A 24,021-nucleotide genomic window follows, 5' to 3' on the forward strand; every position below is an offset into this window, starting at 1 on the left:
ATGGGAGCGGGCGCCTCGGCGGTCTCGGCCCTGCTCGGCGGCGCGGCCGCCGCCGCCCTGCTGCTCCGCTGGCGCGGGAGGAGCGGGCTCCGCCGGGCGGCGGCCGAGGCTGGCCGGCGGCGGGGGCTGGCGCTGGGGCGGATGGAGAAGGCCGCCGCGCGGTTTCGGGAGCAGGTGGGCGCCCCGATGCTCCTGCTCCGGGCTGAGTTCCAAGCCAGACTCCGCCGGGCCCGGGCCCGCGGGCTCCCGGCAGCTGCCCCCAGCCGGGCCGGGGATGCCCCGGTGCCTGGTGCGTGCTGTCCGTGGCCGGCGGGCAGCGAGACGCCCAAGTGCTCGGCTGCCACCAGGCGGCAGGGCAGGGGTGGGTGGGAGCTGCTGTCCGAAAGAGAAACCCCCAGGGCCCTGTCGCAAGGCGGGGGGGACACAAATGTAGGGACCCTCTGAGCCGCCCACGATCATCTTCAGAAGTTCCAGAGCTGGGCATGCCGGGGGGGGGGGCTTCGGCCCTGCGGGGAGGGCTCCTGCTGGGGCTCGGGGCTTCAGCCCTGTGGGAGTCGCCCTCTGGGGCTCGGGGCTTCAGCCCCCTTCCTGCTCAAGCCCCAAGCCCGGGCAGGTGTCTCCTACAGGGCTGAAGTTCCGAGCTCCCCCCTGCCCTGGTCTGGTGGGTGGAGAATTGCGGGGGGCCTCTGTGAGCTGCCCTGGAAATGGGAAAGAGCCGCATATGGCTTGCGAGCTGCGGTTTGGCCGCCCCTGGAATAGGGTTTAGTGGAAACGATCCCAAACCCCTATGGAACTTGTTCGGTAGAGAACTCTACAGCGGGGGAGTTAATTCTCTGCTGAGTTCTGTGGGACTTTTCCAGACGCAGGGGGGCAATGCACTAAGAGTGAATTGAACATTAACTGCCAGCTCCCTGGCTTTCCAGCATTGTGTCTTTGTTCCTAACTGCTTTTGCTAGGGACGAAGTACAACTGGCCTGGGGGAGGGGAGCTGTGGCCAATGTGCACTTCAATTCCCCGTACACCAGCAAGACCAGAAGCAAGAAAAGAGAGGCCGGATCACCTTGCAGGCTTAATGTCAGTGAATTTGGCTCCTCCGTCCAGTCCCCGTTTGTTTGCCCACGCTTGGTGCAGTTTAATCACAAGGCTGATTAGCGAGTTTGGCTGGTGAACAGCCCACGTGCATCGCATGTGGCAGGGTTATAAAACTGGAGAGAGCAGATTTGTACAGGTTTTTTTAAACACCTGATGCCTCAAAGGTTTCATCCTAATTGCAGCCACATCTTGCATCACCTCTGCCCCCTTTAACTCTGTGATGGGAAAGCACCAGTGCCAGAGTCTCACTGGGCTGCGATCATTAGTGTATTTCACCAGGATGAATAGATTCAGAAATAAAGGCATGTAGTTGATCAGGTGTAGTAGGCCCCTGCTGTTTAGGAAGGCAGTGTGGTCTGCTAGATAGAGCTATGGCCTAGGAGTCAGAAGACCTAGCCTGCTGGAGGACTTTGGGTCTAGTTGCTTTGCCTGTGTGCCTCAGTTTCCCCATCTGTAAAATGGGGATAAAGATTCTAACCTCCTTTGTAAAGCTTTCTGAGATCTACTGATGCTGTGGAAGAGTTCCGTCTTTTTATTACCTGAATAATATTCAGGATGCAGAATTTCTTTAGAGAAATGAGATTTGGATCGATTCAGATTTCAGTGCTCGTGATATATGGCAAGGGAAAATAGAGGTTTTCATTGCACATGGGCCCAAATGCAGTTCTGGTGTGTTCAGCTCGCCGGGGGAGGGAGGTTTGCTTCAAAGCCAGTTTTCATTTTGAGATGAACAAAGGTTCTACCGTGTAACTTTTGCCACCGGGGAATCTGAACCTAGAGAAGGTAAGCGTGGATGAGTTCCAGAGATAACTAGTGCTCTGCTTCCATAATCATTCTTAGGTATGTTTGTAAATTAACCTACAGGCGTCAGTGTTTGAGCCAAATGCTCAGTCCTGCAGGCTGCTGAGGACTGACCTCTGTCCCTGATCCAGTCTCGCAACTTAGGCATGTGATTAAACCTAGTGGCTTCGGCTGAGACTTCGGAACTTTGAGGCTGCGAGTACATGGTTGAAGTGCTTTGCTGGGTCAGGGTCCGAGGCACTCAGCTGCCTGCAGGACTGAGCCCTGAGTTTGTGTCCAGGAGGCTGGAAAGTTAAAGGAGGGGCTTGGGAAAGCGGGAAGGTCTGGACTAAAATACAAGCCTAAGAGATGAAAGGGCCTAAGGTACTTCTGTTTTTATTTGCTTTTTTCCATAGTGCCTGAGAGTCTCTCATGATCTTTGAGAGAGGCCTGGGGGCTGTTTAGCTCTCTGACCTGCCCAGAGCTACCCCAGAAGTGACCTTTGAGCCAGCTGCTACTTGTCTGTTTTTACACTTGTTCTGCTCAATCCAAGGAGCATGGCCCCAGTTCTGCCATTTGACCCTTACACCACACGGCATCCCCCAACACCAAATGGCAGAACTGGGGTCTCTCTCAGTGTTAATATTCACTGTTTGTTCTATTTTTGCTGTAGCAAGATTTTTTTAAAAAGTGGTTTTAGTTTTTGTTTGTTTTTTTAATTCAGGGCAGGAAATTGTGCTGGCTTTGACCCTTCCATCATGCAAAACCAGAAGAAACGACTTTGTTAGAACTTCTAAAAAGACTTTTAGGCAGACAGCAAGCATGGGGAAAGTCAGCCCAGAGGCGGCTGGTTTTGAAAAGTTCGGAGCATATGACAACCAGAGCATCATGGCTGTTCTGCAGCCTTAAGTGTGCACCTTTAAGGGGTGTTTTATTTAACATAGATTATACACAGAGATGGCAGCAAGTGCTGCCAAAATAGATCCATCTCTGGGGCAGATTGCAGCAGCTGTTTGAGAGCCCAGCAGCATTCCCCAGCGCTTCACAAGTATAGACGTGTGGATTCTGTGTTTAATTCCTCCCTCAGAATCCTGATGTAGATGCAGACCCAATCCTCTCTCTCACCTTGGTGGAACTCTCTGAGAAACTCCGGGATGGTTCTCTTTCTCCAGACTGGGTCTTCTATACCTACGTGGACAAGGTGAGGAATGCACGTATTTCCAAGGCTTGTTGCTAATCAGACTGTGTGATTTTGTGTTTGGAGATCTGAAAAGAGAGCATTGCTCAGTGCAAACAGAATATGTGGTTGGGGCTGAAGGCTTAAGCCTTTCCAAACAATTCAGTTGAAACAAAGGGGATGTTCCGAATTACTCAGAATTCGAGATGACTGCAAAGAAAAGCTATTAATGGGGCAGTGTCTAGGCTCAATCTGTGTCCCAAAAGAGCTTATGAAGCAAGCTAACGTTCTGAAAGTTTGTATCCTTCACCACGTCACGACCTGACTCGTGAAAAAGCCGGATTTGCTAACAAAGTCCTGCACTGCCCCAAGCTAGGGGAACTGCTGTGGAGTATTCTACAACTCATGCTAAGGTAAATAAAGAACAGTAAAGCCCCAGTTGTGCAAAGGGACTTGTATGGGTTGATGCTTGGGAGGCAGTGAAATCAACGAGGCCCCACGCTGTCACGCCATCTGCCTACGTGGATTCAGGCATGGTGGTTTCTGCCTTCCAAAAATCAATACATCCATTTGACCAACTTATTTTTATGGGCAAATAAAGCATCAAACTTTTCATTGTCCTCCATCACCGTGTCTAAGGTTAAGATTTTGGCATGGGGATTTTTTATTAAAATTCGTGGGCAGGATGTGGACAATAAATAATGAATCATGGAAGCCAAGCCCCGGTGGGAAGCTGGCAGCCGGAGCCAGAAGTCACTGAGGTCTGCTAAAATCATGGAATCCGTGACCTCTGTGACAAAATCATATCCTTAATCATGGCTAGTAAACTTTGACATGTACTTAGAATTGACTTTATTTAAAAAAAAAAAACAACCAAATAGTTAATGTCCAACCCATTATTTTAAAAATATAATCACAGACACTTCTCCAAATAAATTGAACCACTCTCTGTACCAGATCCTCAGCTGGTGTCAATGAGGATAACCCTTCTGGAATACATCAGTGTAAAGGCTGGTCTGCACTAGAAAATCAGAGTGACCCATCTACATGGCTCAGAGGTGTGAAAAATCAACACCCTGGAGCAACTTAGTTAAGCCGACCTGAGTCCCCATGTAGACAGCACTAGGTCGACAGAAGAATTTTGTCCATCTGAACTGGTGGGAGAATCCCATCTAATTGTAGACATTGTAGACATACCATCTGAGATTGTGTCTCGGTGTCTTTCCCTAATGATCATTTCGCACACATCCAGAAATAATTGTCCTCAGATAAAGCTGCCTAAGTGGGGCAAAGAATTGACAGAGCTACTTTCTGCTCTGATGTAGGCAGCTTCAGAACATGTCCTGGTTGTGGGATTATCTCTGGAATGACTGTCTCCCTCACTGGCTTTGTGTGCTTTCCGAAGGCCCTTCAAGTGACCAAGGAAGTCAACTGTGTGACTGATTACCTCCAGGAGTCTGAATCCCAGCTTCAGCAAGTGAAAAGGCAGGAGAAGAAGGACTTGCTATATGGGATCCCAGTCAGTATAAAGGATTCCATTAACTGCAAGGTACAGCACACATCAGCTAGTTGCCTGAGAGCTGCAGGATCATAAGCCCAATGGAATGTTGTGAGCAAAACGCTTTCTTATTCAATTATCTTCAGCTGTCTATATCTTCATGATTTGTAATGTTGGTAGCAGCCTCTGGGTCAGGCATATTCTGTCAGTTAATGTCTGGATGGGTTAAGACAAGTGCTCACAAACATTTCCATAATGTATGCAACCTCTTCATAGAGAAATCATCTCACAGGACACCTCCCTCTCAGTAACAATTGCAACCCACCCTGTGAATTGCTTGCATGGGAAAGCAATATTAGGAAAGTATTTAGCTGCGAGTAGGGTTGGCAGAATGCCGTGGGTTTTTTTAATCATTTTGATGGATAATATCAGTGTTTGATTTTTTTTAAGCATTTTTTTTTATTTTTATCGAATACAGTTTTCACGGTTGCAGAAAATTATGGGGGGATCAGACAATGCGGGGGTCAGACAGTCATTAATGATAGCAGCTGTTGAGATTCAAAAAGTTAAAGCTTTTATAACCCTTAAAACACAAATTGTCAACATTGTGTGTCAAAATATACAAAGCAAATAGCCTTAAATCAAACTCTAGGTTCTCAAGCAGCGTTGCTTTTGTTTGTTTGTTATTTACTTTGCCTACCTGTACATTTCAATTTTATTGGAAATATTTTTTCCTAGTTTTGTGCTTGTACAGTGCAAGCAACATGACTGAAATTTACCAGTTTAAAAATCGGATCCTTCCAAGTTTAGCTATGAGCAGATGCTAGAATCGCTCCTTGTGACCTAAAAAGAAGAGGAGGACTTGTGGCACCTTAGAGACTAACCAATTTATTTGAGCATGAGCTTCCGTGAGCTACAGCTCACTTCATCGGATGCATACTGTGGAAAGTACAGAAGATGTTTGTTTTTATACACACAAATCATGAAAAAATGGGTGTTTATCACTACAAAAGGTTTTCTCTCCCCCCACCCCGCTCTCCTGCTGGTAATAGCTTATGTAAAGTGATCACTCTCCTTACAATGTGTATGATAATCAAGGTGGGCCATTTCCAGCACAAATCCAGGTTTTCTCCCCACGCCCCCCTCCCCAAACAAACCCACTCTCCTGTTGGTAATAGCTTATCTAAAGTGATCACTCTCCTTACAATGTGACCTGATACTCTCCTGTTGACCACTTCTCCCCCTGTTTATTTTTGTCCGGGGGCTTCAGACAGGCATCATTCTGCATGGCAATGGGTCTCCCCAAGCCAGTTTGAAATGTTCTTCTAAAGTGTGTGTGTGTGTGTACACATGAATACGCACACTGTTGTACATGCAGACATACACACGCACGCGTACGTCGCTTCATAAAGTAGACTGTGCCAAACACTGGTGCTTAATCGTGAGAAAATTGCAATCCTCCATTTGGAAGTTTGAATCGACCGTCTCTTTTCCTTTGATTTTTTTCAGGGCCACGATTCCACCCTGGGGTTTGCGAAGCGTCTCAATCAGCCTGCTGCTGAGGACTGCGTGTTGGTGCAAGTGTTAAAGAGACGGGGGGCGCTTCCCTTTGTGAAGACCAACGTTCCCCAGTCCCTGTTAAAGTAACTGGAATCCTTGGATTGGATCTGACCCATTTTTGTTTCTTTAGCGTGTTTATACGTAACTAGAGTTGGTTGAAATTTCAGTGAAAAAAATGTTGATGGTATTTCTAATTTGAATGAAAAATGGAGGGGGGGGGGCAAAATCTAATGATTCCCTCCCCCAGTTTCCCCCTACATTTTCAGCCAGTTTTAGAGCTGTTCAAAATAGAATTAATTTAAATTTCTACAAATAAGTGGACTTTTTAAAAATTTAATATTATTTCCCCTCTTCCCGTCCCCCCACACTTATCTAAAAAACTTAACTGGAAAAGATCATGTTAATTACAGTGTAATTAGCTAAATGGGGGAAGGGAAATCTACTGTAAGTGATGACTCTATTACACTATAATGGCCTGACGCAAAGCCTATGGAAGTCCACGGAAAGACTGTCATTGAGGTCAATGGACGTTGGATCAGGTTTTAAGTGAGCCTTGTGTGTACCTGATGTTCTTTCTCTTCCCATCCCTTTCAGCTTCGACTGCAGTAATTTAATCTTTGGCCAGACAGTGAACCCTCTGGACCACACCAGGACACCTGGCGGCTCCTCCGGAGGAGAAGGGGCGCTGATTAGCAGCGGTGGATCCATCCTGGGCATTGGGACGGATGTAGGAGGAAGTCTCCGTTTCCCAGCTGCCTTCTGTGGGATTTGTGCGCTCAAAGCCACTGGGGGAAGACTGAGGTACTGTGTATCGCTGGGTCTTGCTGCCTCGTAGTAACTCATGCTTCAGTGAAAACCATTCCAGGGTGGAAACCCTGACCCACTGACGTCAGTGGGGTGTTTTGCCATTGACTTCAGTGGGACCAGGATTTTGCCTGTGTGTCTAAAGTTTGACACCGCGTAACTTCACGATGGCAGCATGCTGAGTGGGCACCTCTTCCACCATGCACAATGATCATGCAAATCTGAGAAAAGGTTTAGAAACCTGACCTACATGGAAAGGTTAAAAAAAGGGGACATGTTGGGTCTTGAGACGAGATGACTATGCGGGGGACACGACAACAGTCTTCAAATACTTTCAGGGTGCTTATAACAAGGACGGGGATCAGTTGTTCTCCATGTCCACTGAAGGCAGGACAAGAAGTAACAGGCTTCATCTGCAGCAAAGAAGCTGTATTAGGAAAAGCTTTCTAATGACCAGGGCAATTAAGCTCTGGAACAGGCTACCAAGGGAGGTTGTGGAATCTCCATCAGTGGCGGTTTTTAAGAGCAGATTGGACGAACACCTGTCAGGGTTGGGCTAGGTTTACTTAGCCCTGCCTTGGTGCAGGGGGTTGGGCTTGATGGCCTCTTGAGGTCCCTTCCAGCCCTACTTTTCTATGATTCTATGCTGGCATTTGACAGACAAGTTTATCACAACTCAGCAAATTCCTCCTTTCATTCCCAAAAGCAAAACCCCCGAGAAGCACTCTTACAGTGTAGTTCCTTCCCCACCACATATAGCCTTCCCGTAAAGAGAGAGAGGCTGGGATTAAAAAGACAGTGAAAGGCATTAGGTGCTCAACTCTCATTTCAGTGGGAGATGGCTACCTAATTAACACTACCTAACTCTCTATCATCAGTAGATCTCTATCCCCATTTTACAGATGGGGAAACTGAGGCACAGAGAGGGGGAGCGACTTGCCCCAGGTCACCCAGCAGACCAGTGGCAGCGCTGGAACTAAAACCCAGGTTTTCTGTGTCCAGGTCTGTCCACATGCAAATGCTCCTTTGGGCAGAGACTTAACTCCGCGAAACTTCAGCCCAAAGTGTGAATGCTTTGGAAGGGTGTGACGGTGGTTGTGGGCTAATGGAATCCTCCATACACGTGGCTCCAGCATTCACGACCAAGTGAAAGCGGGAAGAAAGAAAGCAGAGCCTTCAAGAATAGACCTGATTCCTTTTATCTCAGGAACTCCTGGTTGTTTTCAAGTGCTGTTGGGGTCCAGCTCAGATCAAGGAACAGCAGTTCACAGGAAGGTGGCTGAGAATCTCAGCTGGTTCTCCACTTTACTTAATATTGCCCATGATCTTAAAATAAATCTCTGTTGTCTGTCTTTATATTCTCCCCACAGCAAGAAAGGAGTGGTCGCCAGTATTGCTGGGCAGAAATCAGGTAGGACTTTATCTTTTGATTATTGGGGAATCTTTCTTTCCTTGGTTTTTGCTCCTCTTAAATGAGATCCACATGGTTGGGGATCTGCGAAGGGCCGTAGTGTCCCTTAGGGGCTCGAGAGAAGAACCTAGCCAGAGTGAGAGAACCCCACCCTGAGATGTTCTCTGGAGATGAGCTGGGTTGTATTCAGGTCAAGAGGTTGGGTTTGCTAGACATGTGAACTTGGTAGCCTGTTCGCTGCTCTTGCATGGGAGGTGGGGTGTGGAAGATCACACTAGAAAACTATAGACCCTGGGAAAGTGTGGTTATGGGGAATATATAAGTGCCTAGATCGAGAGTCTTCCGTGCAGGACAAGTGGCTGGTGAAGATGTACCTCTGCTTGGACTCTTCTATTTTGCATTCGGCACTTCTGTGCTGAAGGGAGCACCTGGCCCATGATTCTGGATAAAGGGTGCTTTGCTATTGGGTTTTTTTCATGGCTTGTTCTGGTAAGGACCAAATATGAAAACCCTGTGTTTTCAGCCACAGCCTGCAGAAAAGGACCTAGGGGTTACAGTGGACGAGAAGCTGGATATGAGTTAACAGTGTGCCCTTGTTGCCAAGAAGGTCAATGGTATTTTGGGATGTATATGTAGGGGCATTGCCAGCAGATTGAGGGATGTGATCATTCCCCTCTATTTGACATTGGTGAGGCCTCATCTGGAGTACTGTGTCCAGTTTTGGGCCCCACACTACAAGAAGGATGTGGAAAAATTGGAAAACGTCCAGCGGAGGGCAACAAAAATGATTAGGGGACTGGAACACATGAGTTATGAGGAGAGGCTGAGGGAACTGGGATTGTTTAGACTGCGGAAGAGAAGAACGAGGGGGGATTTGATAGCTGCTTTCAACTACCTGAAAAGGGGTTCCAAAGAGGATGGATCTAGACTGTTCTCAGTGGTAGCTGATGACAGAACAAGGAGTAATGGTCTCAAGTTGCAGTAGGGAGGTTTAGGTTGGATATTAGGAAAACCTTTTTCACTAGGAGGGTGGTGAAACACTGGAATGCGTTACCTAGGGAGGTGGTGGAATCTCCTTCCTTAGATATTTTTAAGGTCAGGCTTGACAAAGCCCTGGCTGGGATGATTTAGCTGGGGATTGGCCCTGCTTTGAGCAGGGGGTTGGACTAGATGACCTCCTGAGGTCCCTTCACCCTGATATTCTATGATTCTATGATACCTGGTGTCCATTCTTACTGAAGGACAGATCCCGATTACTATTCTATTCACAAGGGCCAGCCATAAAAACATCTGAAGGTTTCCTGAGATTGCTGGCACTTCCCTTTCCCAAATCCCTTTGCTATCTTACTGGGCACTGATTCCCATGTCCTGTTCCAGGTCTGAACTGTGAAGTGTTGCCTCTCTCACTGGAGTGCGGAGGCATAGCAAGAGATTTGGCGGCAGGCCGGAGCTTGGACCAACTCTTCCTGGAATTCTTCAGAGTTCCCTGCCTCTTTTCCAGCTCAGGCCGTCTCCACTTGTGACAGAGCTATGGGGGTTCTTGTTAAGCCTTAAAAGAAACCCAACAACAAAACTCAACACAGTTTGGCAATTTTCTTGATTAGAAATTAATGAAATAAATAAGTATCAGAGATACCTGGACGCCTTCTGTATTTACATGGCGAATGAGAACATCCAGAATTGTTATAGTAAGAATTGAGGGAGTGGGAAAGAGTTCTGGCAGAGATATCAACCCTCATGCTTCAGGGCATAAATCTGCCTCTGATTTTGGGGTCAGGAGGAAACATTCCCCGGGGACAGATTATCCCATCTTTGCCTGCTGCAGGATTTCTAGCACGTTTTTCAGATGCAGCTGGTACTGGCCACTGTCAGAGGCAGGTCGTGCACTAGGAGGACCGCAATCTAATTCTGAATGGCAATTCCTATGTAAGTTATGCCCCCTGAATATGGACCTTGTGGGCATCCGTTTGATTGCATGAACGTTCTTTCTGATTTTTTGTTCCAGCTGTAGTAGGGATAGGGCCAATGGCGAGGGACGTGGACAGCCTGGCTTTGTGCATGAGAGCGCTCCTGTGTGACGACATGTTCCACCTGGACCCCACTGTGCCGCCCCTGCCCTTCAACGAGGAGGTAAAGAACCACACAGGTCTCTGAAGGACGAGAAATGTTCCAAGAGCATCCCGCTGATGAGCAGCTCATTATCCTTTACCTTTGAAAATAGAGCAATAACAGTCACTTGCATTCTGCTGGGGGGATCTCAAAGCACTAATTAACAAATTAAGTCTCCCCAACTCCCTTCCCTCCTGTGAGGTCAATATAATCTCCATTTTACCAGTGGGGAAACTGAGGCACACAGCAGGGGAATAACTTGCTTGGGGAATGCAGTGCAATAATGGCCAAGTCAGAGGAGACCAAGTTCTCTGAGTCTCTGGCTTTACCTGCAAGACCATCCTTCATATGAACTTTAACTCCTATCCAAATGTGCATGAACTATATCCATCTTCGCATAAGCCTTTGGTACTGAGACTTCGCCAGGGCCAAGAAGAGCTTGGCCCTGGTGAGGTCTCCACTGGAGAACTGGATCCAGTTCTGGGCGCCACTCTTTAGGAAAGATGGGAATTCATTGGAGAGAGTCCACAGGAAATCAACCACAATGATCAAAGGGTTAGAAAACCTGACCCGTGAGGAAAGGTTTAAAAAACGGGGCATGTTTAGTGTTGAGAACAGAAGACTGGGGGGGGGGGAAACCTGGTAAGTTTTCAAATATGTTATGAAGAGGACGGTGATCGATTGTTCTCCATGTCCACTGAAGGTAGGTCAAGAAACAATGGGCTTAATCTGCAGCTAGGGAGATTTAGGTTAGATATTAAAACAAACTTTCTAACTCTCAGGCTAGTTAAGCTCTGGAATAAGTTTCCAAGGGAGGTTGTGGCATCCCTGTCACTGGAGGTTTTTAAGAACAGGTTGGACAAACACCTGTCAGGGATGATCTAGGTTTACTTGGTCCCACCCTGGTGCAGGGAGCTGACCTCTCGCGGTCCCTTGCAGCCCTACGTTTCTATGATCCGTACCCATCGGTATACGGGCAGAGGGAAGATGCGAGTGCTGGCACAAGAGGACCTGCAAGACTCGCCCAGTGGGATTGATTTAATAGGTGTATGTTCCTGGCTTTAAAGCCTAAAATGTGACTAGTTCTTGGTAGAAGCTTCACTTTCATTCCTACTACCACCACCAACAACCTTCCCTTAAAAACCCTTTCTTCCAGGTGTTCTCCAGCTCACAGCCCCTCCGCGTAGGATATTATGACAATGATTCTTTTACAATGCCAAGTCCTTCCATGAGACGGGCGGTTTTGGAGACCAAGCAGCTTCTGGAGAATGCAGGCCATACGGTATTTATAACAACAATACACTTGTGTGTATTGCGGTAGCACTTATGAGCCCTAGTTGTGGACCAGGACCAATGTTTCCTCTCATTTTTTACATTCATGTGCGGAATGAATTTTGTTATGTGCACCAATTTGGGGGTAATGTGTGGCGGGGTGGGGCCAAGGGGTTCGGAGTGTGGGAGGGGGCTCAGGGCTAGGGCAGAGGGTTGGGATGTGGGGGGTGAGGGCTCTGGGGTGGGGCTGGGGATGAGGGGCTTGGGGTACAGGCTGTCCCGGAGTTGCGGCAGGAAGAGAGGACTCCCCCACAGCCCTCTCTCGCCGCAGCTCGGGGGCCAGGGCCAGGGAAGAGGTGCCTCTCCCCAGCCACAGTCCAGGCCCCTGTGGCTGTGTGCGTGTGCGGCCCTTGATAGCTTGCTGCGCAGCTTAGAGAGAACTTAGACCAGGACCCCATTGTGCTAGGCGCTGTACAAACAGAGAACAAAAAGACAGACCCTGCCCCAGAGATCTTACAATCAAAGTATAAGACAAGAGACAGATAGGATAGCACAAGGAAACAATGAGACATTATTGGTTGGCTCACCAGTGGCCTGTTGTCAGTGTACATTATCAGCCTTCCCCATTTCTTTCATGCCTCAGCCAGCATCCCACCCAAAGAGCACAAATCAGGGCTTCTGTGCATAAAGCCTGCTCTAAACACTTCAGAGGGAATTTTGCCATTGACTTAAATGGGGTCAGGATTTCACCCTTGGGTCCAGTATATAGCTATCCTTAAAGCAGCCTCCATGACATTAGCATACACTTACTGCAAGAAATAAATGGTCATTTGTCTGGTAATTTTGTGCAGCTTGGGTTTTTAATTTTTTTTAATTGAGAAATGCACCATTTTAGTAACTTGTTTAAAATTCTCCAGTCACTTGTGAAAGGGTCCTATTCAATGCAATAGAAAATAACAATGTTAAAACCATCCTATAGGATTTAATAGACAACTATATCCCTGGAATAGGATTGTATATCAAAAAACCTACAGAGAGGCTCTTTCTCTATTAAATTCTGTAGGATTTTAATTTCTTTGGGAGCCTATTAAATTCTTAGAGGTCCCCATTGTTTGGGGGATCCCTTTTGATCACCACAGACATGATAGTGTAAGAAATCAGGTCTTTGTTTCTTATCCAGTTTCCACTAGGATTAGGAACAGGGGCTGTATACGGGGTGAGCAGAGCAGTTGCTGGCTGCAGATCTGCTTTTCTTTGGGCCAAACTCTTTATGGGTGGAAGTTAATACAGCTGCTCCATCCCTATGTGCTCAAGTGCTCTAAGCAGACTCGGGCTCACCACTGCCCCGTGCAGAGTAACTGGCTTCAGGAATAGCAGCTTTCTTTGTCCTTCGGGGGGTTTTTTAGGTTTGGAACATGAGCATCAGATATTCCTTGTGAACCCTGGTGAACAGGGTGTGAGTGAATTGTGCTAACGTGCAGATGCAGAAGCCCTTAACCGGTCCCCCATCCCAGTTCTGTGCCACTCGCTGTATTGCGTCACTACAGTGTCTCCTTCCCCACTGTCATTTGTCCCTTTTAGCTGGTGCCGTTCAAACCCTGTCGTGTTGAGCACCTTATGTTTGATATTTCTGTAAGAGGATTGTTTGCAGATGGGTCCTCCACCTTTTTGGACGGCTTGTAAGTATCCTCTCGAGCAATTGTGTGTATGTGCATCTGCATCTGTATTTCTAGACACACAGGAATTTAAAAATGTACATATGGGTCTCATTAAAAAATACAAATGAGAACGAAGGATAATCTATTGGGTAAGGCCAAGTGACAAAGAGGGGTGAAGGACGAACTATTGGTTAAGGTGCTGGACTGGGACTCCGAAGCCCTGGGGTCAGTGCTTCGCCACAGACGCTCTGTGTGAGACCTTGGGCAAGTTACTTAACCTCTCTATGCCTCAGTTTCCTGTTTGTAAATGAGGGTTAATTCTTTCCTGTCTCAGGGCTATTGAGAGGATAAAACCATTAATGATTGTGAGGTGCTCAGATGCTGTAGTGATTGAGGGGGCAGCAGGGGAATAGTTAGATAGAAAAGCAGATCTTCTGGATGTTGAGGATAGCCGACACCCCCTGATATCAGTGGTACTGGCAGCTTAAGAACGTAAATTTTTGAGTTGAATTTTAGGTAGGCTGATCTGCTCAGGAATGTTAGAAGCAAAGCTTTCAGGAGAACCCAATGGAGTATTTCATGGAGCTCAGAAATATGGTCCTTTAACATGCCACACAGGGGAGCTGATGGTCTGAGAACTAAAGCTGCAGCCTTAAGGCCTAATAAACTGAATGTATTGTTCTCTTTCAGCAAAGGGGAGCTAGAAGATCCCAACGTTAAACAATTACTTCTGTTGTGTAAAGCACCAGGCTGGCTAAGACGCCTCTTGTCCTGGATTCTCAAACCAATAGTAAGGTTCATTTATTGCTAACCTACTGAGAATGTATTGAACAGCTGGTGACGAAGGGGAGCACTGAGGGCCTGATTCTCAAATTGCACTGAGACCCCTTTACACTGCTCTGCAAGTGTAAGGAGGGCTTAAAGTCGGCATATATTATTTTGCCGCTTTAAGGCCCCTTTGTGCTGCCAGAGTGGTGTAAGCCAGAACTTGGCCCTGAGAAGTTTAGCAGGGTTTGGGGGAGGAGGCATCTGACAGCCCGTGGGCAAGGTGAACCCCCTGCATGTGCCTCTTTCTATCTGCAAAAAATATCATACCTAGAATGGTTCAGTGGTTTGAGTGCTAGCCTAAGACTTAGGGGTTCAATTCCCTGTGTGACCTGGGGCAAGTTATGTAGCCTCTCTGGGCCTCAGATTCCCAGCTATACAATAGGGATGAGAGCAGTCCCTATGTGAGAATAAATACACTTAACGATTGCGAGATGCTCCGATTCTGCAGTCGTGGGGGGCTAGCTAAGTACCTAAGATAGAAACATTTTGTCTTTAATCAGCCGTTTTCAGTCCACTGCTGTACAAAGGCGTCTCCTTTTAAGCCCCACTTCCTTTGATTTTTGCACCGTGCCCATCCAAGTGACAGCCACCTCTGGGCCACCACTTGCTGTACATATTTATTCAGCTAATTTAAATAGGTGACTCACCACTCATCTATGTATTGAGAGTATTACTGTTTATCCGTATTCTAGCAGTGTCCACAATAGGCCCGGGCATTTGCCACAGACGTAGGAAGACCCCATTTCTGCCCCAAAGAGCTGGCCGTCTAAGAACGCAGGCCATATACACAGGGGGAGAGAAATGGCAATGATCTGCGGATGGCAGGTTCAGTCTCAGTTTCTCGTGTGATTCGGCTTAGCTGGCAGTCTCTGGATGGGAACCCCATTCTCACTCCCTAGGAAGCATGGCCCCATCCAGTACACGCAGCGGCATAGAGATGCTAAAAGTAGCAGGGTGGCCATGGTATCTCAGATGGCAGCTCGGGATAGGTACGTTGAGATCAGTAGCCTGCTGTCTTTAGCACGCTAGCTCGATCCAAGCTAGTGCACGTGTGTCTGTCCAGAATGGGAATTGCACCCCCCAGCTGCAGTGTAGCTGTACCATGAGTGAGAGGAGGGGAATGCTCTGGGGCTTGCCTCTCTTCCAAGTGGGCAGGGAATGGCAATTTCTCCCACTTTGCCATGACCTTGAACTAGAGCCGAGCAAAACATTCACCAGTGAAGCCGGTTGAATAGTGAGGTGAATGGTCTGTTGATAGATAGGGGTGGGTGGGAATTACAGGTAACTTACTGGACAAATTGTATTCACCCATCTGCAGCGCTGGCTGAATAATGCACCAGTCGTGCTGACAGGTCCTTCGTTTATCACTTGGGGCCGTGGAGGGGGATAATTGACTGAACTATTCAGGAATATTATTCACCCAGCTCCGTCTATTACCAGTCAAATCAGGCTCAATTTATGCAGTGTGGGATTTCCGTACAAAAGCAAAACTCAGTCCAGCTTTGTCAGGACTTGGGTCAAAACCTGGGCTTGGTCACAGATCTGTGGGTTGGTTAGTTGTATTACAGTGACATCTGGGGCCCCATTGCGCTAGGTGCTGTACGTAGGTATAGTAAGGGTATATTTAAACTCGAGCTGGAAATTACAGATTACATCTTAAGCGTAGATGGACCCTAAGAGACGTGCTCCAAATGGACATGGCAGACAAAAGGTGAGAGCGATGAAGCAGTGGTATCCCCATTTTGAGGTGACCTGTCCAACGTCACGCAACCAAGAAGTGACTCCAGAAGTCCTCACCCGCGGACCCCTCTTCCAAGCACTACCTTACACTATTTCCCAGAGCTGGGAATGGAACCCAGGAGTCCGGACTCCCAGCCCCCTGCTCGAACCATGAGACATGCACATTTCATCTTTAATTTCCCAAATGTATATTTGTTGTAGCCAGAGTCATCTGAGTTGTTAGACGTATATTTAAACAAACCTGTATTCCATGTCAGTTTTCTTTCCTCCTTTTTTCTCCTCTAGGAGCCTAGATTAGCAAAAACCCTGAGAAACATGAACGAGAGGTAAACAATTCTGAGTCTGAGCAAATACATCAGGGCTTCGCTCTACTTTTTCTGTATTTTTACAATTTTGAGTTTAAAAATTAACCTCATATTATTATGGCTACGCAATAAAACGCTCCCTCTGAAGCACCTGCCATTGGCTACGGTCGGAGGACAGGATACTAGATGGACTGTTGGTCTGAGTCAGTGTGGCCATTCTTATGTGTTAACCTTCCCGGGCTGCCCTATGGGCCACAGCCCCCGAATCTGTGCAGCACTGCACACGTGGGCGCTGCCTCTAAGACACCCTTCCTTCCATCACGCCCCCGGCTTCCCCCGCTGGCTCCTAACCCAGGACTTTTAGGGACACTTTACACCGCTCCAGCCCTTTTACGTGATGCAAGGGGGCCAGAGCAGGGTGAGAATCTTGCCCAACGTCTGCCCTGAAATGAGAATTCCCTCTGGAGGGAATAAGCCCAGTCTATAAAGTGCTGTCCTGTTACCCTCCACGCCAGCAGAGGGTGCTGAGCCTTCCCCGGTTCAGGCCAGTAATAGGGATCAGTGACGCTTTAAACCATTAGATCGTAAAGTCGGGTCATACGATGTTTGAGTGCCGTCTAACCGCTGAGAGAGGCAGCTGGACAGCCAAGCACACCCATTTTTGTGCAGAGATTGTTAGTTCAGAAGGGACCACTGTGGTCATCTAGTCTAACCTCCTCTGTAACTAGGCTTGGCAGAATTCAAGTCTGATGGGTGATAAAGAATTTTTCTTTGTCTCGATTTTAAATTTTCATGGTTGCAGGAAATTATAGGGTGGGGTCAGACGATAATTATGTCATGAGAGCAGACCTCGAGATGTGAAAAGCTAAAGCTTCAAACACAAATTGTCAACATCACATGTCAAAATATGCAAAGTAAATAGCCTTAAATTAAACTCTTAAGTTCTCAAACAGCATTTCTTTAGCTTCACCTGTCTGTCCATTTCAGATATTGCCTATGGAAGTATCTCTCTTTTTCCCATCGGTTTGTGCGTGTGCGGTGAAATCGTTGACCAACATTTACTGAGTCAAAATCTAATCTTTCTGAGCCTGTGTCTAACACAGGCCATAGAACTTCCCCAAAATAAATCCTACAGCAGATCTTTTAGAAAACCATCAAACTTGATTAAAAAATGATGGAGAATCTACCTTGCCGTTCTCACCGAACACTTGTCTGGAATGTGCTAGCTGTCTCTTTGATGGCGCCTCCCCTTGACAGGCTGTGTTGTAGCCCGACTGTCCTGCCACAGCCCAATACTGAAATCCTTACTTGTAGTGTAGAATGGATGAAATTCTGGCCTCACTGAAGTTGATGGCAAAACTCCCATTGACTTGTATTTCACCCCATGTCTATAGCCAGCCTCAGTCAAGTCATAATCACTCCCTCACTTTCTTAATTGCACACTATGACAGCAGATTGTGGGGTGTGAAAGCCGCTTCTTTTTAATTGTCTCCTGCAATTGACTTTAAGTCTTTCAATTTTCTTTCTGATATCTGTAGGTCAGTGAAAGAACTCTGGAAACTTCATTGTGAGATTGAGGTAAAGCACCATCTGGAGCAGTTGGTTCCACTCTTTAATTCTTCTTTGTCAGGCCTGATTCAGTGCTCATTAACATCAGCCGAAAGGCTACCAGTTACTTGGGTTGGGCCCTAAACGTTTCTTGGGTAAACCATGATTGAGTCCAATATATTTGCTCAGCTACTTTATTTTGTCAGCTCTGAAATATCTTCCTGGAGGCTAGGATTGAATTGGGGGTGTCCTTCCAGGTCGGGTCCACTAAACAAGGAGACACTTTTTTCAGAGACCATAAAAAGCTTGGAATTCATTAGTGGGATAGACCCTAGAGGCCCAGCCAAGATCAGGGGCTTGTCTACACTTAAAACACTACGCGAGAAGTTCTCCTGTTGGCGTTGGGATTTCACCTCCCCAAGGGGTGGCAGCTAGGTTAACGGGAGAATTCTCCATCGGCCTAGTGCAGTCTACAGTGGGGGTTAGGTCGGTTTAACTGCGTGGCCTAGGGGTGTGGATTTTTCACACCCCTAAACGATGTAGTTCTACTCACCTAATTTCCGAGTGTAGACCAGGCCTAGAACTCCACTGTGCTCGGTGCTGTATGCACATGGTAAGAAACAGTTCATGTCCCAAAGAGCTTACTGTCTAGACAACGAATAAGAGGGGAAACCAAGGCATGGAGAGACATGACTTACCTGGGGTCAACCAGCCGGTCGGTGGTAGAGTTTGGAATACTGGACTGAGATCTGGATTCTGTCCTCTAGACCACATTGCCTCTGGATAGTTCTGTGATTTTCGCAGTGTATGAAAACAAGGCTCCTCTCCCACGTATTCTAATCAGGTCTCCGCTCCATAGCTTTACCGTTAGCAAATACATAGGATACACTCTGCTCCCTGTGTCTTCTAACTGAGAGTGACAGAAAATTAAACAAAGGCTTTGGGATCTGCTCCTTTCCCGAGGAGTGTTTTGGCCGATATTTTCAAATCCCAATGCCTAAAGCTGGGGACCCTAAATGCATATTTAGGCTCCTAAATAGAAGTGGTGTAATTTTCAGAGATACTGATCACCTGCGGTTCCTAAAGTGACTTAATTGGGGTTGCAAATTCTTAGCAGCTCTGAAAATCAAGCCACTTGTATTCAGGACCTTAAATAGGCATTTAAGAGCCTAACTTTAGTTTTGGTAGCTACAGCTGGTCGGGAATCTTTTTTTGACACCGTGTTTTCTGGTCAAAACCAGAGAGAGACTCGCCCTCTGGGTTGTGAGACATCCAGGTTTACACAGTAGAACCTCAGACTTACGAACTGACCGGCCAACCGACGCACCTCATTTGAAACTGGAAGTACACAATCAGGCAGCAGCAGAGACGAAAAAAATAAAAGCAGAGCCTGTACAGTGCTGTGTTAATGTAAATTACTAAAAAAAATAAATAAAAATAAAGGGGAAGCTTGAAAAAAGATTTGACAAGGGAAGGTAACTTTCTGCGCTTGTTTCATTTAAATTAAGAATGTTCAAAGCGGCATTTTTCTTCTGCCTAGTAAAGTTTCAAAGTCAATATTCAGTTATAAACTTTTGAAAGAATGTTTCATTCAGCATTACGAACAATCTCCATTCCCGAGGGGTTTGTAACTCTGAGGTTCTACTGTACCCTGTGATCTGAAGCAGGGATTTGAATTCCTGAGTCCTCTCATCACCAGGCTATAGAGTCTCCCTGTCTCTTCTGTTGGACCCAATCCATTTTGTCTAAATAATATCCATTGGCCAGAGAGAGAGAGATACAGAATGAAACCAAATTCTGAATCCTCAAAATGTTTCACAAAACAGAATTATTGCTTTCCAGCCAGACCTGTTAAAACACTGTCTTGTGTGTTAACAGTCGTAGGTTGTGTTTTATCTTCAGCAATTCACTGGTGGGAGGAAGGGGATAGGGCAGACTGGGGATCTGGGTTCTAGTCCTGACTCTTCCGTTGTCTTGCTGCATGACCTTGGGCAAGTCATTTGATTGCTGAGTGCCTTGGTTTCCCAGGGGTATTGGTGTTTACCCACTGTTAAAAAGCACTTTGAGATCGGCAGTTGAAAGGTGCCAAATGCTGTTAATTATTATATACAGGCTTTGAGAAAAGACTGGAAAACTCTTTGCTGTTCTGAAATTGTAATAGTTGGGAGCCTTGTCAGGAGGAGAGATATCCTGGCAAACTCCCACTGCCGAGAACACTTAAAACTCTGTTTAATGGTGGAGCCCCACTGACAATCCTGCTAACCCGGAGCCTGACCCAGAGACCGTTGAAGTCAATGGGAAGGATTTTTTGTTTCATTGACTTGAGCAGGAATTTGGATCTGGCCCTGGGTTTATTATTTTAAGTATATTCTTGGTAGGATCGTTTTTATGATCTTCTCAACGCTGAACTCCAAGTGTTTTTTTGCTCCTTAGGAGTATTGCCGAGAATTCATCGCCGAATGGAGGAAGCTGGATCTGGATGTGATGCTGTGTCCGATTGTGGGCCCTGCTTTTCAGATTGGATTTCCTGGGAAGATCTCAGGTAGAACTCCTTGGGAACTTCTAGAGTTGGGCCCATCTCAACTCTTTGGGTTGTTCAAGGAACTCTGGCTCATCTGTTCTTACTCTGCTTAATAGCCCTCTCAGTCCACTGTGAAATGGCTGGAGTTTAGCCTACATCAAGAGCACCTGTCCTTCTAGCTTGGATCTATCTAGGACCCAGCTAGGACATTTAGCAACATGGAAAGACCAGGGTGGTCGCAGTCCCCAGGCTCAGATCCCCTGCATGAGGGTATATCCTAGCACCAAGAGATTTCTTCTCCATGGAAATCCCTGCCAATGCTAGGAAGTCGAACCATTGCTGAAAATGGGTTCGTTCTAATGTAGATTGGACCAAACCATCTTCAGTATTGTTTTGGAAAGCATGACTGAGGTTTCGTTCCATGCCGAGAGTGGTTTTGTCCTGTCTAGGCTAGTAACTCAACCAGTTTTGATACCAGTTCAGGAGGCACTTGTTACAAATTCCTTTCAATGCTGGTCCAGTTTCCGAGCACTAATGCCGAAGGGTTTAATGTTGTCTCCCTGCAGTGGTTTCTTTACGGAGTTCTCTGGTTTTGATGACACTTGTCCACCTGTAAGTCAGATCACAGCCACAGGACACATAGCAAAGGATGCAGGATGACATTTTCAAAAGCACCTACATCCCATTTTCAAAAATAACTTAGACCAAGTCCCATTGAAAGTCAATGAGACCTAGCCACATAGGTCCACATCCTCAAAGGTATTTGGGGGCCTAACTCCTTTTGAAGTCAATGGGACTTAGGCCCAAATCCTCAATGGTATTTAGGTGCCTAAGTCACTTCTGAAAATGGCACGGAGGCTCCTAAGTTGCTTGCACGCTTTTGAAAATTTTACCCCCGATGTTTTATAAATATCCTCCCCAGCACAGCCTGAAGTTTTCGCAATACTGTGGTTCTTACAGAGAGTTGCATAGTCTGTGTATGGAATAATCTTGGGAGCAGATACCACGGTGATAGACGTGGGATAAGCCCCTGAATAGAGAAGGGTTGCTGGCAGGCGTTTGAGAGATGTCTGCTAGAAAAGAGGTATTCTTGGATGGAGTGACCTCCAAAAGAGAAGACCGATGTAGAGGGGCTGTCAGGCGTTTTATGATCCAGTGTTCCTACCATGCTGGTTCCTCACGTGCAGCAGTGAAAACTTCTCTAAGCTAACAATGTTAACGCCTCCCTCACAAAGGGAGTCGATCACCAATGAAAAATCTTTGCTCTTGGTGTCGTACCCCAAACAAAAGGAGGCTCTTCGTACCGAATGTGACGTCTCTCGTTCTCTCTCACAGCGGCAGTGAGTTACACTATTTTGTATAACTACTTGGACTTTCCCACCGGGGTTGTGCCTGTCACTACGGTGACGAAGAAGGATGAGGAAGAGCTCAAGTCCCACAGAGGACACTATAACGATTCGTGGGACAAGATCTTCGTAAAGGTCAGTGGCTAACTGCTCTCGGGAGACTTGTTTAGGAGAAAGAGAGCCTGAGAGAGAAGCCCTTGTATCAAAGGCCCGGTATGAGGCCTGAGCTAAAGTCGTGGGCAAGCTTTGCTGATATAAAGGAAAGTCAGCCAAAGTCACGCTGTGAGCAAACCTCATGCTCTACCTGCAAGTTCACAGAATCTGGCAAGAACAGGACTGATATTGCAGAAATGCACATTCCTAAGAAGTGCTAAGCACAAAGCACTCACGCAAACACATCCCAATATCAAATGGTACCAGAACATCCCGATATCAAGGATGGTATAAAAACATCCCCCCCGGATAACAGGAAGACACTGACCCCTCCTAAAAGATAAGGTCAGGATCACAGTGTTATAAATAGAGATGTTTTGATTAAACGGCTCAAGATCATGATGGATGTGGTGGTCATTGGGCAGTTCGTTCGGGGTCTGCTGTGCCGGCTGTCTGCGCAAAGCTGGGGCAACGCAGGGGGAGAAAAACCCACCCGCAGCCGAACGTCTAACCACAACTTGTATTGTCCTCGGCGGCTTCCCCGGACTTCGGGTGTCAGTCTGTTTCCCTCTGTCTGTCAGGCTACCCGGGGAGGAGTGGGGCTGCCCATGGCGGTGCAGTGCGTGGCTCTGCCGTGGCAGGAGGAGCTGTGTCTGCGGTTCATGAAGGAGGTGGAGACGCTGACCCGGAGGAGGCAAAGAAACCTTTGAACGGCGGGCAGGGCAGAACGCCGCTGGGTTACAGTGTTGCTCGTCTGCCCCAGCCAGCCATCTGCATCGAGCAGTGAAGTTAATGGCACAACCTTTGTTTAATTAAATAACTTGATGGTGCTTTCTGTTCTCCGGCTAATCACTGGATCCTGCCCCTTCCAGGCGGCGGGTGGGGCTTGCCTCAGCACTGACATTCCAATACGATACATGGCTCTGCCATCGTCTCTTGCAGTGAAGGATCTCTGAGCTCTTTGCAAGCATTCGCTAACTCTGGCTGTGTCTGTGCTGGAGCGGAGATGCGTCCTGTGGCAATGGAAGGGGTTTTTTTTCCATTCCTGTTGTTGATCCACCTCTCCGAGAGGCAGTAGCAAGGGCAATGGAAGGATTCTTCTGTCAACCTAGCTGCGGCTATACTGGGGGTTAGGTCAGCCTAACTATTGCGACTGGGGGCAAAACCTTTCACCGCCCTGAGCGGCGGAGCTGGGTCGATCTAATTTTTGAGTGTAGACCAGGCCTAAGGCTCACACCACACACCTGTGAAGTATTGGTTTCCCCATATTATAGGCAGAGAAACTGAGGCACGGAGCTGTTTGTAAGTCGGTTCAGGCCTCATAGGGTCTGTCTTCACTGCAGAGTTTGCTCTTACTCAGACGATGCCCGTAGCCCCCCTCCTGTCCACACACACACAACCCTCTCCCCTGAGTTTGGTACTTCACAACCAGGCTCGCTGGCCTGGCTCAGGGTGCAGGTTAGAGCGTGGGTACTGCTTTCACTCGGGCTGGTGACCCACCCACTTCGCAGTGAGGGTGCAGATTACATCACTCCCGTGCTGGTAGTCCTCCAGTGCCGTCCCACAATCCCCCCTGCGTGGCCAGATGAGTTCTCCCACAGGTCACTGGGAAGGAATCGGCGAGTAGCTCAGTTTATTTGCAGCACAAAGAACCCTGGGATGTGACACCGGAGGTCCCAGCAACACACACACTGGGAGGACGGCACCAGTGAGGACACAGTAATGCTAGTAAGGCTTTGCAGGGTGGCCCTTGCACCTGGGCTAGGCTAAGCTGGGTGCTCCGATCCGGTTGCCGATCGCCTGCGTTAACTTCGCAGCGAAGACTGACCCATAGCCTGTGGCAGAACGGGCCATGGTAAGAGCTGCCCGGGCAGCTGCAGACCCTCCATCTGCCCTGGTTGGGGGCCCAGAGGGCGGGGACATGGGCCGGGAGCTGCTTTCAGGGTCCCCCCACCCCAGGCAGATGGAAGGTTCACGGCTCCAGCTGCCAGGTTGGCCGGGGAGCAGAGAGTCAGGGGTCCAGGGAGGGGCAAGGGGCAGGGCCTGTGGTGAAAAGTGGGAGGGCCCTGGCCCCCTCCTCATTCCAGCACCCCACCTCCTGGTTCTCTTTCCCCTCTTGGTCGCAGCTGGCCAGTCCTCCTTCAGTTTCCACTCTTTCCAGTTGCCTTGTCACGGATCCTTCCCCTCTGTGCTCTGTGGCAACAATTTTTTCCTAAATC

At 47.7% G+C, this 24,021-nt stretch overlaps 1 protein-coding gene across 1 annotated transcript; it reads left to right on the forward strand.

The window, feature by feature from the left end:
- LOC144269606 (fatty-acid amide hydrolase 1-like) lies at positions 1 to 22,596 on the forward strand. Its single transcript, XM_077825384.1, has 15 exons — positions 1 to 174; positions 2,960 to 3,073; positions 4,455 to 4,598; positions 6,057 to 6,190; positions 6,702 to 6,908; positions 8,282 to 8,322; positions 10,328 to 10,452; positions 11,588 to 11,713; positions 13,285 to 13,382; positions 14,052 to 14,151; positions 16,215 to 16,255; positions 17,773 to 17,812; positions 20,216 to 20,324; positions 21,639 to 21,784; positions 22,384 to 22,596. Exons 1-15 carry the CDS (start codon positions 1 to 3, stop codon positions 22,510 to 22,512), a joined length of 1,728 nt encoding a protein of 575 aa, XP_077681510.1. The 3' UTR covers positions 22,513 to 22,596.
- The last annotated feature ends 1,425 nt before the right edge of the window (positions 22,597 to 24,021 follow it).

This window comes from Eretmochelys imbricata, chromosome 8 (genome assembly GCF_965152235.1).
Source record: "Eretmochelys imbricata isolate rEreImb1 chromosome 8, rEreImb1.hap1, whole genome shotgun sequence".
Taxonomy (NCBI): domain Eukaryota; kingdom Metazoa; phylum Chordata; order Testudines; family Cheloniidae; genus Eretmochelys; species Eretmochelys imbricata.

Coding starts and splice junctions, on each gene's coding strand:
- LOC144269606 (XM_077825384.1), top strand. CDS start 1: ATGGGAGCGGGCGCCTCGGCGGTCTCGGCCCTGCTCGGCGGCGCGGCC. Junction 6,191..6,701: donor GTTCCCCAGTCCCTGTTAAA/GTAACTGGAATC, acceptor CATCCCTTTCAG/CTTCGACTGCAGTAATTTAA. Junction 16,256..17,772: donor CTGAGAAACATGAACGAGAG/GTAAACAATTCT, acceptor TGATATCTGTAG/GTCAGTGAAAGAACTCTGGA.